At 45.6% G+C, this 17,414-nt stretch overlaps 1 protein-coding gene across 5 annotated transcripts in view; it reads left to right on the forward strand.

Annotated features, from left to right (window-relative positions):
- The window catches only part of FRMD5 (FERM domain containing 5), a 294,349-nt gene that overhangs the window by 242,401 nt on the left and 34,534 nt on the right, over window positions 1-17,414 (forward strand). For all 5 annotated transcript variants that reach the window (XM_050967339.1, XM_050967341.1, XM_050967340.1 and 2 more), the window contains exons 6-7: window positions 1,781-1,904; window positions 3,483-3,570. In XM_050967339.1, coding sequence (XP_050823296.1) covers window positions 1,781-1,904; window positions 3,483-3,570 — 212 coding nt within the window. The remainder of the gene's footprint in view (window positions 1-1,780; window positions 1,905-3,482; window positions 3,571-17,414) is intronic.

Genomic DNA, 17,414 nt, shown 5'->3' on the forward strand with positions numbered 1-17,414 from the left:
TTAAGTCAAATTTGGATTTAATTACTGGCTGCTTCCCAGAGGGTGATGAAGGTGGAGATGGGGTAGCTGCCTGCTCAGCCTATCTCAAGGAAAAATCAGTCCATTTCTTTCAGATGTATGAAAGGAGCAGAGCTGACTTCTAATTCGCTGATAAGACAGTTCACTGTCTCGGATTCATGGGCAGCTCCAGTTCTTGGAGCGTTATTTATTGCTGTGTCTCGTTTAATGGGAAAGGACGAAGAAGTCCTCAGAGCACAGGAATACACACTGGTGACTTCAGGAGCTGGTCCCTGTTCTACAGCCATGTGGTGGCTGTTATGGGAGATGGCATGGATAGAGATGTACATTTTATTTTTTGGTAACATTTTTGTGTACATTAATGCTGGCGGAAGCTGTCCAGTTGCCAGTCCTGCCAAGTGGACTCCTCCAATCTCCCCTAGAGCAGGTTCAGCACAGTACAGACGGGAAGATACCGCGCAAAACAATTCTGTTGATATTCATTAACACTTTAAAATCCTCTTCAGGTGTGTCCGTGCCACTTCTTTGCTCGTTTTCAAGCACTATGCCAGCAAATTAGTTTATTTGCAGAAATGTCGCCCAATGTGAAGTGAATGTTACAGAATGTTCCCAGAAGGGGGAGTTTATGCACTGGAACGTTGATTCTGCTCCTGCAGTCAGAACAGGGCTACACCATGTGAATGACTTGTCCTCTCAGAAGAACTCCACTTTTAATATTGGCAGTGAACTGCTTGGAAGTGCACTGCAGGCCAAGAGCAGTTCCTACGAATTATTTGACAGAATAATTCTGAAGAATGACTAAAGATGAGACAGTGGCTGTCTGCTCACAAACATAGATTGAAATTCAGAGATTAATTATTCCTTACAAATCCTTCACCCCACTGTCAAATGCAGGCATCAGCAGTGTGAGTTTTCCCATGCTGCCTCACCATGCAATGAGCCTGGTATGTTTTCTGTGTGTCAGTTGAAGCCACCAGCATAGGTGGGTGGGTGAGCCATTGGAGAGGGGAAGGAGTCAGAGGTTAATTCACTCTCTATGACTGTTCACTTTTTGATTTCCCTGCTGAGACTAGGACCCAGGTGTGATGGTAGATTTCTTGTGTTGTGGACACCTGTGCACTGGGAACTGGACAGAGACCCATCAAACTAATTTCTCACAGGCCTCCACTCACCCAGGCTTGCCACCAGCATGGCTGGAGTTGAGCTGGTGATCTGACCCCTACCCCTGCCAGGTGCTGAGCATCTTCCAGTCTCATCAGCACCTGGGGGGTTTGAAGGTACCCATCACTTTGGAGTGGGCCCCTGGAAGAGAGGGATAGCTCAGTGGTTTGAGCATTGGCCTGCTAACCCAGAGTTGTGAGTTCAATCCTTGAGGGGGCCATTTAGGGGTCTGGGGGCAAAAATCAGTACTTGGTCCTGCCTAGTGAAGGCAGAGAGCTGGACTCAATGACCTTTTGAGGTCCCTTCCAGTTCTAGGGGATAGGTATATCTCCTATTATTATTACTGCTCTGTATCCCATTGCCAGCCCCCTCAGCTAGTTACCCCCTTGCTATCAGCTTCATTTGGAGAAGAAACAGTTTTCTGTTTCCAGCAAAACCAACTGCCATGAAAACCCACAAACCCCCTTTCTAGGAAGACGCCCTTTGACTTTCAATATTAACCCATTTTGCTCTTTTAATTGCAGTTACGTCTAGAAATGGTTTCACTCCAAATGATGAAAACCTCGTTATTTCATTATACGGCCTTTCTCTCTTTTACTAGCCGAGATTGGGGACTACGACCCCGGGAAGCACCCAGAAGGCTACAGCTCCAAGTTCCAATTTTTCCCCAAACATTCAGAAAAGCTGGAAAGGAAAATTGCAGAGATTCACAAAACAGAACTCAGGTAACGTTAGCTTTGGGGTTTACCATCCTGTGCCGTTTGAAAGGGGTCACGTAGTTTGATTAACTGTAGAGTTACTGTATTTGGGTTAGTACTCTTCCTGTTCAGGGTTTCAAACATAACGGTTCTGTGTAATGGGGTGAGGAGCTTTACTGCGTGTGTACTTACACTAAATCAGAAACATAGTAACATAGTTCACGTTTAATAAGAGGGAAAATAATGGAGATGTTCTTAAAAATTAAGGTCAATTTATTAAGCACTATTAGAGGTATTACAACAAAACAAAAATAAAAATAGTCTGGAAATAGGACATGGCAGCTAATACTGAACCTCTACTTGGTGAAATAGGAACATCATAAAACTGCCTAAAAAAAAATGACCAGAAGTGCTTTAAAATGTAGATAATCAAAGAAGAATAAAAACCCTGAAATCTTTTTTATTCATCTCATCCATTGAACAGCCGTCAGATGGGATTTCAGCCTGAGGTCTCAACCATTTGTAGAATTAAAGAAAAGGCCTAAAGTGGTCTCAGTGGAGCGCTGGGAATATCGTTTCCCAACAATGGACTGTCATTAGCTTGTAACAGAAATGTCTGGCACAGGCAGTTTGTATCAACGGATTCCTAATATCTCCTCACACGCCAGGGGCCCAGCTCAGGTGGAGTCTCTGACTTTTTTTTATTTATTTTGCTGAGTCTTGAACTCAGCCCAGTTTAAGGGTTGATTAACGATCCCATGGCTTTTTCTTATTTCGTCCTGGATAAATACTGCCCGCCTTCCTAAACTCCCCCTGCACTTTCAGCTGCCTGCTCTATTATGCACATCCTATTTTGGGATGAGGTGCTGTATAAAAGTAAGATATCATCCTCTTACGATATTCCCATTACACTAGCTGTATCTTTGTTTATGACATATGCCAAGCCACAGTCTATTACACTTCAAGTCCATTCACAAAACTGTGTGAAGGTGACTCAGGCAATAAGGCTTGCAAGTTTGCCAGCAAGATAAGAATCCAGAATGGGCATCCTGGAAACCAGAGATAGTGAAGCTGTTCGTGTGGTGCTCGGGGAAGGAGTTATAAGCTGTCCGCAGTGCGTAGATCATTTACTGAGCTTGCTTTTACCAGCTCTCACATTCCCTAAGAGGGAGTTTTGTATTTGTTTTTAACCTCAGACACATGTACAGATGTTACGTCATTTGATGTGACGACATAAAAGGGACCTGAAAAACGTACATGAAATGGGCTGTTTTCAGCATATAATGCTCCGCAACCAAGTGAAATTCTTATCGCAGCCTGGACTGATTGTATTTAATTAAACCTTGCCTTGTGCAGAGGCTCCTTTATTCTGTTTCTTTTTAGCGTTGGGAGTCTGTCTTCTGTACAGCTGAAGTCCAGTTTGCAGAACGGTAAGGACAGGCTTAACAGCCGAGTCCTCTTACAAGATCCTGTTTTAGATTCAATCTGCTGGCTGAATGACGTCAAAGGAGTCTGCTTGATTTGGTGGCCGGTATTTTAATGGAAACAGTGAACATAATGACTCGTCCTGATGTTCACACCTTTCCTTGATTTTCTTTCCTCTAGTGGTCAGACACCAGCTACATCAGAGTTAAATTTTTTAAGAAAAGCCCAGACCCTGGAGACATACGGAGTTGACCCACACCCATGCAAGGTAAAGCTCATCTCTAAAAGCTTTTTTCTTCTGTTAGATTTTCAGCCTAGCAGATTACTAGCAAATGACAAGTTGCAAAGGTTACATTGATTGGTTCCAAGTACAGCAATTTATCCTTGCCATCACAGTGCCTCACATGGCATTTGCAGGGCCGTGCGATAGTGACATGTTCTGTATATGACGGGCAGGCCCTCTTCAATGGATAGGCCTGATTAGCGGTCCCTTTGCTAGCTTGGATTAAAAATGGCATAAAAGCTTTGGTTCTTGGTGCTGCTGAGAAATATAGCTACCAGAGTATTTAAGGAAACTACAGAAGAACCTCAGAATTACGAACACTTCGGGAATGGAGGTAGCTCGTAACTCTGATATGTTCGTAACTCGTAACTTGGTCCTGCTAGTGAAGACGGGGCTGGACTCGATGACCTTTTGGGGTCCCTTACAGTTCTGTGAGATAGGTATGTCTCAGATTATTATTATTATTATTATTATTATTATTATTATTATTATTATTATTAACACTGAATAAAACATTATGGTTGTAGTTTACAACTGAACATTGACTTGATACAGCTTTGAAATTTGACTATGCAGAAGAAAAATGCTGCTTTTAACCATCTTAATTTAAACGAACAAGCACAAAGAGTTTCCTTACCTTTTCAAATCTTTTTGTAACTTCCCTTTATTTTTTTAGTAGTTTATATTTAACACAGCACTGTCCTGTATTTGCCTTTTGGGGGGGCAGTCTCTGCTGCTGTCTGTGTATTTCTGGTTCCAGCTGAGGTGTGTGGCTGACTGGTCAGTTTGTAACTCTGGTGTTCTACTCTACAGGAAAGTAAATGTAAATGACAACAAATGAAAGGACAATGTTTAATCATTCTTTGCAGCATCATTTATTTTTGAGGAAATGACAAGATCTGTGATATGCGAGAGATCCATAGGCATTGATCCGCCACAGATGGGCTCAATTTCCATCGCTCCCTGGCCCATCGTTTAGTGTTCTTTACAAAATGGTTTTTATTGACTTTGGTAACATGATTTCATGGAGCTGTGATGTGTCCCATCAAATTCCACTGCACGTCTGTGAATGTGCGGCAGTGTCAAGCAGACAGCGGATATGTGCGTGAAGTCAGTGTCTTTACTCTAGGGTGGTCTTCCAGTTATTTATAGTGAGTTTATACAACATAAATGCCTGACAGTGGATTGCCTGCCCCACTCACTGGCATTGGCTTGCCCTGTGTTTTGGATTTATGAAGCAGTTAGCCCACACTACAGAGAAAGGCCAGTGCAGAGTTGGGACAAATGAATTACTTGGTCAGTTCAGTTTTCTTGATTTGCCAAATGACTGTCACTTTGGGCCGTGTTAACCTAGTAGCCCTTGTCTTTCCTGGCTCAGCGCTGGCATTCCCCACTGCAGAGCTGTACTTCACATGTTGGTCTCCTTTAGCCTCCCTTATGCTTGTCCCTTTCAGATACGCGTATTCACCACATCGGCTTAAAACTAGCCCGTCCCCAAGGAGTAATTCTCTAGCTGTCGCCTTGCTCCAGAGGTGGATATTAAGGGCGTCACTAGTTCCAAACATTGCTGAGGCACCAACACAAAAATCAAAGCTGGGTCGATGGTCAGGGCACTAGCCTGGGAGGTGGGAGCCTCAATTCCTTGCTCCAACACAAACTTCCTGTGTGACCCTGGGCAAGTCACTTAGCCTCTTTGTGTGTCGGTTTCCCCTCTTTAAATTGGACTGGGGTAACAGCACTGCCTTTTACGCAGGGGTGCTGTGAGGGTAAATACATTGAAGCTTGTGAGTTGCTCACATACTGTGGTGCCGGGGACCGTGTAAGTACCAAGAGTAGGCAGATAGTTAGACAGCCGGAGGAGTTTCAGCTCTGTCTGTACTCGAATACTCTGCTCTGTTTGACTGTGGGGTGCCTCTGTCCACCATGGTGGTGCTGAACTCCGTTGATAGGCTCAACCAAGTTCAATACTTGTTAAGCCCCAAACTGTGGTGGACTCCCCCTTCAAAGGCCTTCTCTACATTAGTGTTTTGCCCTTAGATTTTCCCTCTGTTGCTATCAGCTGCTCAGCTCCATCGGTGGGAGCATCCCTAAAAGTGCTAGTTTCTGCTATTGGTGGTGCTGAACAGCTGAGAGCAGCATGGAGGTGCCACCAGTGTTTTGGACACTGTTCCAACTTGCCACTGAAAGCAGGCCTGCCTCACAACCTGATATGTAAAACTCCAGCAGCTGCCAACACCTCGTCTGCCTCAGCGCGCCCGTCTTTGCTGCCATGGATGGAGATGAAGCAGCATTAGCAATAGTGGGAAATTGTAGGGACTGTTAGCTGAGAAAAAGCCAAAGTGAGTTCACCCACACTTTGGTTTAAACTTATTTGATCCCATTCAGCATGCCCAGAGAACCACAAAGTTCAACACCCATTGAGGGGTCAGGGGAGCTGACTCTGACATAAACAAAATCATCAACAATCAGAAAACCTGCAAGCTGTCAGTCACCCTGCACCCTGGTGTCAGTCACTCTGTGGCCAGGATGTTTTGCTGGCATGTAGGGTGCTGGATGCCGACAGAAGAAGGCTAGTTAACAGTCACACTTGCCAGCATCCAGCAGAGATAGTGAGAAGCTGCACTCTGGTGCTATCTCAAATTCTAATCAGAAGCCGTGACTGTGTGGCTGTAACCAGAGTGAAAAGAACATTGAAGTCAATTACACTGATAGCCTGATGCTAAATATGTGAAAGTCATTAAGAGACCTTACAATGTGCCACCAGCACATAAGAAGAGCAGAGACATTAAGCGAGTTGCTCTGACATTTTCTTATTAGCTAAATAGAGTTCACTTGGGTAATTTTCTGGCCAGCATCCACATTAATGTTCCTACTAGAAGAGATGGAAGCAGCAAGAGAGATGCAGTGTAATAAGTAAAAATGATCTCTCTTAGCTTCAAGAGCATTACCAGGCAGTAGAATCTGGGGCATGCTGCCCTGGGAGAAATGAGAAAAGGGGAGTCAGACTGATAGAAGTAAATAAAATTGAACTGGTGTCTACACTGATGTCCAGTCTGATCTGCTACCTAATTTAAGGAGGAGGAGATGCCATTATTATCTACTAGTGATCAGACTCCAATCAGCAGAATTCCCCTTCTGCACATTCAGCTCTTGTTCCCTAGAGAGGAAACGCTGATTAACTGATGGTGTGTCATTCACAGAGGGAGGATGCTTTCATGGTTCCAAAAGAGCTAACCCTGGTTTACTTAGAAGCAGGAAGGGTTGTTTTTTTCCTGGGCTAACAACCACCTCCAGTTTGTGAGACTCAGTTATGTGGGTGCTTGATACAGGAATAAACACATGAAGTATGGATATGGTTTGATTTCTGTGGGGATCCACTGGAACCCTGCCTTCCCAGGCAGGTTTTCAGACCTCTCTGCTTTTCTGCCAGCATGCTGGCTGGCTTCTTGGCAGCCCACGTGCCAAACTGCCCCAGAGGTGACCCCAGGGCTCCGAGGGTCCATGGCTCTGGGGCAGCCACAAAGTGTACTGTCCAGCAGCAAGGGCTCCATCCCCTTCACAAGGAATCCTGAAATGTTTAGCTTTCGTGCCAAATTGGATTGGAACAAAATTCTGGAGTATTGGACCCCTCCCTGAAAGGGAATGCCCCCTCTCCGCACAGCTTGGCTTCTAAGTCAATGACCTTACTGTCCATGACATAATTTGGAGATTTGACCTAAGGATTAAATCCAGTTTGGCACAGAGCTGAGGCATCCTGCAGAGACCATCTCTGTGGTATGTATCCAGTGGCACCTGTTGATGGAGTCTCCTCAATATTCAAACATTGGTCACCGTCCTGCCCCCAGTGAGGTCAGCGTCAGGACTCCTGTACACTTCAAAGACAGCAGAATCAGGCCCATTAACTTACACAATCTGCACTTCTACAAACTGGCAGTTTGCCGGCCTCTTGGTCTCTCAAACTCCACTTGATTAAGTTGTCCAGTGTCTGGTGATAGTGACTATAGAGAATTCACTGAAAGAGCCTCAAAGTTACTTTCCCCTTTCTCCCTTCTTCCCACTTCATGGCCATCACATTTGGGTATGTCTGCCTGACAGCTGGGAGGTGACATTCCTGGATTGGGTAGACATACGCACAATGACTTGGCTCGAGCTAGTGCATGAAAAATGGCAGCGTGGCCCCAGCGGCACGGGCGGCGGGGGATTGCACTCGGGCAGCCAGCCCGAGACACTGCCTGGGCTGCTGTGGCCATGGTGCTGTTCTGAAGTGCCAGCTCGAGCCGAGATGTTGTGTGTACATCTGCCTGAGCTGGGACTCTGATCTCCCAGCTGCTTGTAGATGGACCCTTCGACTCAGGGCTCTCTGGCCATATCCAGCCACTGCTGTCTGCACAAGTATGATGCTTCTGGCTAGTGTTAAGTAGAGACATGAATTTTGAATCCACCCCATATTTAGGCCTGATCTACATTAGAAAATTAGGGTAGTTTAACTACATTGCTCAGGGGTGTGGAAACCCCCCGAGTGGCATTGTTAAGATGGCCTATGTCCCCTGTAGATGGCACTAGGTCGTGGAGGTAGATTTTCCCTGCCGATGGGAGAACCTCTCCTGTAATGTAGGTAGTGTCTATGCTGCAGCCATGCCGCTGTGCCACTGTAGCGTTTTAGTTGTAGACAAGCCCTCAGTGCCTTGGAGCTTGTTATTTTTAAATCATTATTTTAATTAATTATTACATGTCATCGATCCAAGCCAATGCCAGGCTGCCGGTCCTCAGCGTCCAGAGGAAGATTAACGTTACACATCACTGAGACCATGAGCTTTCATTTCATGTGACTGCAGCTTGGTACTTGGAGCAGCAGTCCCTGCAGCCAGCCTCTGGCAGTATCATTCATTGATATAAACGTTTCTGTATGTGACGATGATAGAGAGAGACGTCCCCTTGATCTCGCCTCTGTGGAAATCTTTCTCCAGGCCTACGTCTGTCACCTTTAGAAGCCTTTCCTGTGAATTTCAGGAAGCAGGATCATGATACAATTGTTTCCCGATCATTTTGGGCACGTTCACCAGCCTCCTCTCCATCTCCCAGGCCTGTTCACAACTGCTTTGCAGCATTTTGAAACTCTCCACAGACTTGCTGCTTTCACCCACTCTGACCTGATTACATCCATTCGCACTCCAACCTGGGCCTGTGCCCTATTGCCGTCCTCAACGGGGGGCCACTCTTTTGCTTGTGCTGCCTCATTTGTCTGGGACTCTCTCCCTTCCTCTCTGTGAGACATGGACTCACATTTACTCTTGTCAGTCCCACCTCTTTGGCTGAAGACACTGGATCAGTGTGTGGGATCCTGTTGGAACGCAGCTGTGCGAAGTAAGGATTTGTAACGAGCTGTGACTGCATGAGTTTGTAACTTGGTTTGACGAAACACGGCCAAGGTAATAGAGACAACTGAGGCACTTCAGAATTCTTGGGAAGGTGCCCCTGGATTTCTTCCAGGCTTTGCCTCGGTTTCCTCTTTGTACACTGCATGCCAGCTGCAGTGCCAAGGCCTAGATGGAAAAAAGAGGAAATGGTACACGTGCCCTGGGACGGAGCCCACTTTGGAAAAGCACAGGGCCTGAGTCTCATTTACTCCAGGACCATGTCTGTGCTAGCAGTGCTCCAACAGCATAGCTGTGTGTCGTAGGCATGCTGTGCACATTCTTACTGGAGACGTGACTGGGGTGAGGTTGACAGACGTGTTCTCCATTGACCTAGCTGCGTCTACACTGGGAGTTAGGTCGCCGTAGTGATGGCACTCAGGGGTGTGGGTTTTTCTCACCACTTAGCTGTGGCTGTGTCGACCTCACTTCTATGTGTAGACCAGGCCTGAGGCCCATTGACATCACTCCTATTTTCACACCCACTTTAAGTCCCCTTTATACTGTTAGAGGTGTGTAAATGAGAACCAGGCGCACAATGTTTCATTTTCTTCCATCCATTTTCTTCCTGGTTTATTTTGTGACATTGAACCATTGAAGGAGTTCACCTGAGCAGGCAGGGTTTTGTGAGTGTGTGTGGGCAAGGAGCCCGCAGAGGGAGCTGGAGTATAACTGGTTGCTGGCAGGTAATACTAGCAGAGAACCCTGGGAGCATTAAGGACCTTACTCCGACACAGGGGAGGACACGCTTTGTTGTAAAAGATTCTTACTGAAATAAAACTGGTCCCTTTTTGGGTACTTCAAAAAGTGCATTTGTCTGCCTGCCTGATTTGACAGGGGGAGCCATCCTCAGACAGTGGGAATTAAACATATAAATCACTTGGCTTTTTTACATAGTCCTTGGCTGAAGAATGTATTCAACAAGCAGGCAGAACTATGGGAATGGTCAGCAGCGTGGCCTGTGTGAGGTTTCTTTTTCGATTCTCCATAGGAGTCAGGAATCATGGGAGTGGAATATAAGAGTCCTGACTGTGAAGATAATCTCTTTTCTGCAAAATAATCATCGTCATCATCAAAATCTCTTTGTGACCCAGCTCCAGTCCCAGTGACCCACAAATCCCGTCTCAGTTCAGTATGCTAAATCTTCATGGAATATTCCATTCTGCCAATCCCCTCCTCTCCCAGAGGTTTATAGAGATATATTAAACATTAGATGTGAATCAGAGGAAAATTAAAATGGGACTGTGCTGTGAGAAAGCATTTATCATATTGGGCTGCTCTGAGATTTGTCATCTGACAGGAACAGTGCTACATCACGGATGATGCATTTAATATTTAATCTAATATTTAAAAAATGCTACATTTAATTTATAGTAATGTGGACCATTTTCTTTCTGTGACTTGTATGTTTAACTTCTTTTTTTGTTTTTTTTTGCTGCATCACAATCTTAGTTTGTTTGTTTCAGAATGTGTAAAAATACAAAAAACCCCAATAGCATTTCCCCTAATTCCTTCCCATCCAGCCAAAGGGCTCAGGGGACCAAGCAAAGGAATAAAGACAAAGTATAACCGTTTCAAAAGTGCCTATGTGATTTAGGAACCTAGATCCCATTGAAAATCAATAGTACATATGAGTCTGTGTCATTTGGGTACTTTCTAAAATGTTCCCAAGTGCAATATAATAGAAATGTAATAAAATGTCACCCAAATAAATCCAATAGGAGCTCATATCAGATAAAGTGAAAAGATCGCACCTGCATAACATAGGGATCTTGCATTGCCTTTGCTCTGCTCTCATCCAACACAATTTTTGAATTGATTAAATTCAGATTTGTAATCTTCCAAATCCCTTTTTTTCAGCTAACTTCCTGATGGTAATTTGTAGCCTGATCAGGAAGGCTTTTGATCAATATGCTGTGTTTTCCTTTTGCTACCTGTCTGGATACACACATTTATGATGGACTAATTGTTACTGGCCTGTGTTTTTAGTTGTTCTTTAGTTGTCCGTCGTGTTTCAATGTTTTATTCAACAGTTTTTGAGAACCTCTCTGATCTCTATAGCTAATCCCTACCACATAGATATCTAAGCACTACGGAGACAATAATGGTATATTTTCTGTTTATGTCATATCTGCACTACCTCAGCAATATCAAAATAAGCTGATAATCCCTAGCTCTTATCTGGTACTTTTCATTGATAGCTCTCAAAGCACGTCACAAGGGAGGTCAGTATAGTTATCTCCATTGTATAGATGGGAAACTGAGGCAAATGAAATGACTTGCCCGAGTTCCCCTTGCCAGTGGCAGAGTCAGGAATATAACTCAGGTCTCCTGAGTCCCAGTCCAGTGCTTCACCGTGCAGGTCTGATCTGTCTGGGAAGCACTTGGAAATGACAAGGAGGGGAGCTAAAGAAAACCCTCAGACTAGACAGCTTCTTTGTTAAAAACCTGCTTCTTTAAATATTGATAGACGTTAGATGCAGGAAGTCACTTGTAATCAGTTAAATCTGTGCTAGCTCTGAACAGCAAAGGGGACTGGAATGTTCTAATTTAACATAATATTTAGGGACAGATCCTCAGCTCATTGCACAAGGGAACCTCAGACTCAGCTTAATCACAGAACGTAGGGCTGGGAGGGATCTCGAGAGGTCAGCTAGTCCACATCGTTCTTAAAATGTGATGCCCAAAACTTGACACAGTGCTCCAGCTGCGGCCCCTCCAGTTCTGAGCAGAGTGAACAATGACCTTCTGTGTTGTACATAAGACACTCCTGGTAAAACACCCCAGAATGTTATTAGCCTTTCTCACACGTGCATCACATTGTTGACGCATATTCAACATGCGATCCACTCTCACCCCCAGGTCCTTTCCAGCAGTACTGCCACTTTGCCCGTTAGTCCCCATGTGTAGTTGAGCAGCTGGTTTTTCCTTCCTAAGTTCAGTACTTTGCACTTGTCTGTACTGAATTTCATCTTGTTAATTCCGGCTCAATTCTTTAATTTGTGAGTCATTTTGAATTCTAATCCTGTCCTCCATTGTGCTTGCAATCCTTCCCAGCTTGGTGTCATTTGCAGATTTTTATAAGTATACTCTCCACTCCATTATCCACATCATTAATGAAAGTAGAGAATAGTAGTGGACCCAGAACAGACCCCAGTGGGACCCCTCCAGATACCTCCATACAGTTTGACAGGGAACTATTGATAATTACCTTATGAGTACATTTTTTCAACCTGTTGTGTACCCCCCTTATAGCAATTTCATTCCGTGCACATTTCCCCAGTTCGCCTGTATCAAAACCCTTACTAAAATCATATCACATCTACTGCCTCTCCCCTGGACACTAGTCCAGTAACCCCAACAAAGAAAGAAATTAGGTGGGTTTGGCATGATTTGTTCCTGACAAATCCATTTTGGTTATTCCTTATCACCCAGGTGGTTAGTCTCCAGGTGGTTACAAATTGATGGTTTACTGATTTGTTCCAGTCTCTTGGGATCTGGCCCGGGGTTAGGGAGTATTCTGTGTGCAGCAACGCTTCCCGCATGTCGGAAATAGAGCCTGGTCACAGTGGAGACACACAGAGATCTTTCCACTTTCTCAAGCTGTGTCCAGAATCTCAGACATTATTTTGGGGATTTATGTGTCGCTTTGTGCAGGAGATTGGGTTGAGGTTGTTCAGAAAATGCTTTCTACTTTTGATCATTCACCCTTTTCACACTGAGATGGATTTCACTCTAATCTGGATTTAAAACCAATTTGTTGACTACTCAAATTCTCACGATCTAATCAGAGAAACTAGCTGACAGCATGGCTTTGACATGTATTTCAGGTGACCTCCTCTCTGCTGTGTGGGGCTGAAACACAAGGACAATAAGTGAGATTTGTGTTGAGATGATGGAAACACCCTAAAATGTTACAACTGTGCCAATCAGAAAGAACTGATAATGCTATAGTCCCTGGGCAGGAGGTGGGCTCTGTGCTGCAGATCCTGGTTAGGGCTGGTGGGGTCTCCCTGCCCCAGCTTTGCTGATTTTTTGTGTGTGCTATTTGTTATCAGGCAGGGCTTTGGTTTTGGTATGGATATTTGCTAAGCCAGTCGTGTCGCTTAGTGTAAATATGAAGCAATTCTTAGCTGATGCAAATCAGCATCACTCCCTTGAGATCAGTGTGGTCTTCTACCTACATACTTGGGCCTGATGTCTGGTACTCACCTTGGGCATGATGTCTGGTAAGGACAGGTTATACAAGGCAGGCGTGCTGAGCAGTCTACTTTCCCCAATTAATGTGAGCTACACTGACTTATTCAGTGCACCCATAGGCATGGGGGTTGTCTTCTGCGTCCTTGCACGGCATGGTCTGAAGCCATCGCAGGCGCTGTAGGTAAAAATAATAAACCCATCACTTGAGTGGGTTGATAGAAGCAGAAAGCTTACACCTGAAGCAACAGCTCAACACCTGGACATGGAATCAGAGAAAATCCAGCCTGTCTGAAACAATACGGCTGAGATATCTTGGGATTTTAGCATGATGGCCACAAGAGCTAAACACGGACATCTTCATGTTTAGCGCCGTGTACATCTCTTGTAAATTGACTCCGAGTTGTAGTGCTTGCAGTCACGGGAAATGCTCCTCTGTATTCCTGGCATTTCATGAAGCAAATATAAGCCCAACAGGTGCATCCCTGGCTCTGGCTGTTTTGGAGGATATATTTCTGAAAAGCGCATGGAGGGGCGTTTAGGGCGTGATACTGTATAAAGGGGCAATGGCTGGCAGGGCACTGGATAAGTCCGTGTGGCGCTAGCAATCGGTCGGGCTGGAGCACTGCACCACCAGCACTGTTACTAACAATAACCAGATTTACAGAGTTGCACTCAGAGTGAGCACAATGGCTTAGGCCTGTAGGTTCCCATTCTCTCAGCAGAAGGTAGCCAAACTCACTAGAAACTGGCCACGGGGGAGAGCCACAGCTTTGTGGCCTGATCTCCTGGAAGCCCCTCTGCCCCTAATCCTCAGGGGTCAGGCTCGGGGAGGGGGCTGTGGGGAGAGATACTGGAGGATTGTTCTTGAGTAGCCCTCAGTGGGGGGTCCATAGCTGCTTAGGCTGCTGTGATGCTCCTCACAATTTCTCTATGGCATTGGTCCCCAAACTGTGGGGTGCACCCCTCTTGGGAGGCGCAGAGGAATGTTCAGGGGCACAGGGCACAGGCCACATGGGGCAGGGAACAAGTGCCCCCAGCTGCAGCTCCACTCCACCCGCTGCTCCACTGCAGCCCAGCGCTGCCCCCAGCTGCAGCTCCACTCCCCCCCTTGCCCCTAGCTCCGCCTCCAGCCCAGCTGCAGCTCCACTCCGCCCTTGCTGTGCCCCTCACTTAGCTCCGCCTCCAGCCCAGCTCTACCCTGCCCACTGCTCCGCCCCTTGCCTAGCTCCGCCTCCAGCCCAGCTCCACCCCTAGCCCCAGCTCCGCCCCTCACCTAGCTCCGCCTCCAGCCCAGCTGCAGCTCCACTCCGCCCCTGCTGTGCCCCTCACTTAGCTCTGCCTCCAGCCCAGCTCTACCCCCAGCCCTAGCTCCACTCCTCCCCCGCTCTGCTGGAGGAAGGCATAGTGATGGTCCTCTCTCACTTGCTGTGGTGTAGACTTGAAGCCAAAGGAAAGTCTGCACCTTCATTTAAATTCCTGTGCTGCCGAGACCCCAAACAGAGATCAGTGGATATTTGGTAGCAGTTACAATCTCAGAGTAAACTTTCTCCAAGGAGCTATCAGCAGTTTCCTGCTCTCGTTCAGCAAGCAAAGGGATCTGGGCCTCTTCTGAGTTAACAGCTACACTTCCTTGGTATGCAGAATTTTAAAAAGGAGTTTTGATTTTGATTTTGCATGTAAACAAAGTGGCATTGGCTAATGGATTCAGATCTGAGTGCTGGTATATTGGCAACTATTAATGATTTTCCCCTTCGTGAATCCTTGGTGTTCATGTTTTACCCCCAGAGCTTTCACAGATGGCTGTCTCCAGGTGCAGTATGCAGCCATGTCGGTCCCAGGACATTAGAGAGAGCAGGTAGTGAGATGATATCTTTCATTGAAGCAGCTTCTGTTGGGGGAAGGTACCAGCTTTTGAGGTCTGTGTGTAACCTCACCTACCTTGTCTCTCTGGCAGTCACCTGATAGTTCGTAAATACTCCAAAGGAACTGTCATGTTTTAAATAACATGTCTAAAAAACAGATGTGACACTCCTAATGTAACCATGATGTCCTGTAGCATCAGTAAGTAATTGAGGCTTGAAGAGGTGGAATGACAGAACCTCTAATTTGGGAGCTTTTGCAAATATTCAGCTGCTGCAGCTGAGGACAGAGAAATCGTCTGCGTTGGATGAGATCACTGCTCATGACATCTCAGCAGATTAGTAGTTACACCTCCCTGTCCAACCTTAACATTGCCCCTTGCTATTTGCTGAGATAATAACAAAGTTGTTGTTATGCATTGAATAAATGATATGCTATTTATTTCATTAGATCTAAAGATTTCAAAATCAACTTATCCCAGGGGTGCATTAGCGTGTATCAGGGCTCCATACATTTTCTGCTAGTGTGATATGGCATTTGAGCAGTCAGATGTTTTCTGTAGTTCGTTGTCTTTGGAGTTATGGTCTGTGCTGACTGTATGGGCTTCGAACCTGATTGACCTGCACTGAGCAAATGTGCATGGCAAATTTGGCTGCACGTTCCCTTTACAGACTTCTCCCTGATCCTGGCACGAGGACCTCAGAGCTGCTGTGTCCCTGTTACACTCCACTGATACGAACAGATTGTATTGGGGCCCAGAGTCTGAGTCAATGTGCTGTTCATTTATGCAGGCCTAGGTAGACCTTGCTAAGGAGCATGTTTTACCTATAGTGTTTGCTGTTTAATGTTTGTCATTTTGATCATAAGAATAGCCATACTGGATCAGAACAATGGTCCATCTATCCCAGGGGCCTGTCTTCCAATAGTGACCATTGCCAAATGCTTCAGAGGCAATTAACACAACAGGGCAATTATCGAGTGATCCATCCTCTGTTGTCCAGTCCCAGCTTCTGGTAGTCAGAGGCTCGTGATGTCCAGAATATGGGATTTCATCCCTGACCATCTTGGCTAATAGCCACTGATGGACCTATTCTCCAGGAATTTATCTAATTCTTTTTTAAACCCAGTTATACTTTTGTCCTTCACAACATTTCCTGACAAGGAGTTCCACAGGTTGACTATATGTTGTGTGAAGAAATACTTCCTTTTGTGTGTTTTAAGCCTGCTGCCTATTAATTTCATTAGGTGACCCCTGGTTCTTATGTTATGTGAAGGAGTAAATAATGCTTCCTTGATCACTTTCTCCACACCAGTCATGATTTTACAGACTTCTATCATATCCCCACTTAGTCTCCTCTTTTCTAAGATGACCAGTCCCAGTCTTTTTTTAATCTTTCCTCATACGGAAGCTCTTCGAGACCCCTAATCGTCGTTGTACTTCTCTGTACTTTTTCCAACTCTAATACATCTTTTTTGAGATGGGATGATCAGAGCCATACGCGGTATTCACCGTGTGGGTGTACCAGGGATTTATATAGTGGCATTATGATATTTTCTGTCATATTATCTATCCCTTTCCTAAGATTCTGTTAGCTTTTTTTGCATGTTGAGTGGACGTTTTCAGAGAGTTATCTGCAATGACGCCAAGATCTCTTTCTTGAGAAGTGACAGCTAATTTAGACCCCATCATTTTATCTGTATAGTTGGGATTATGTTTTCCAGTGTGCATTACTTTACACTTACCAGCAATGAATTTCTTCCACTATTTTGTTGCTCAGTCATGCAGTTTTGCAAGATCTCTAAGAACATAAGAATGGTCCATCTAGCCCCGTATCCTGTCAGTATCATTATCATTAAAGCTAGGATTTTGTCACAGGTACTTTTAGTACTGGTCACGGACAGGTCACAGGCAATAATGAAAAATTCACTGGAGCCTTTGACCTGTCCCTAACTTTTACTAAAAGTATCTGTGATAAAATAAGGGGCCTGGGCAGCCGCAGGGGGGCTGGGAGCTTCAGGGTCCCCCTCTGCTGGCGGCTCCAAGCTGAGGGGGTCCCCCCTGCCACCCGTGGCAGCTGGGAGCTGTGGGGATCACCCCTGACACCTGCGGTAGCCAGGAGGAGCAGAACTATGGGGGTCCCTGCCACCCGCGGTTGATTGTAGCTGCGGGGATCCTCCTTGCCACCCGGTGTGGCCAGGAGCTGTGGGGTGCTCCCACCACCTGTAGTGGCAAGGGTATCCCGCAGCTCCCAGATGGTCACTGAGGTGTTTGGAATCGGGGATTCCTTGACTTCCGTGACATGTGTGACTAAATCACAGCCTTAATTATCATGAATGATAGACGATGTGGTAGTT

Source organism: Gopherus flavomarginatus, chromosome 9, assembly GCF_025201925.1.
Source record: "Gopherus flavomarginatus isolate rGopFla2 chromosome 9, rGopFla2.mat.asm, whole genome shotgun sequence".
NCBI lineage: Eukaryota > Metazoa > Chordata > Testudines > Testudinidae > Gopherus > Gopherus flavomarginatus.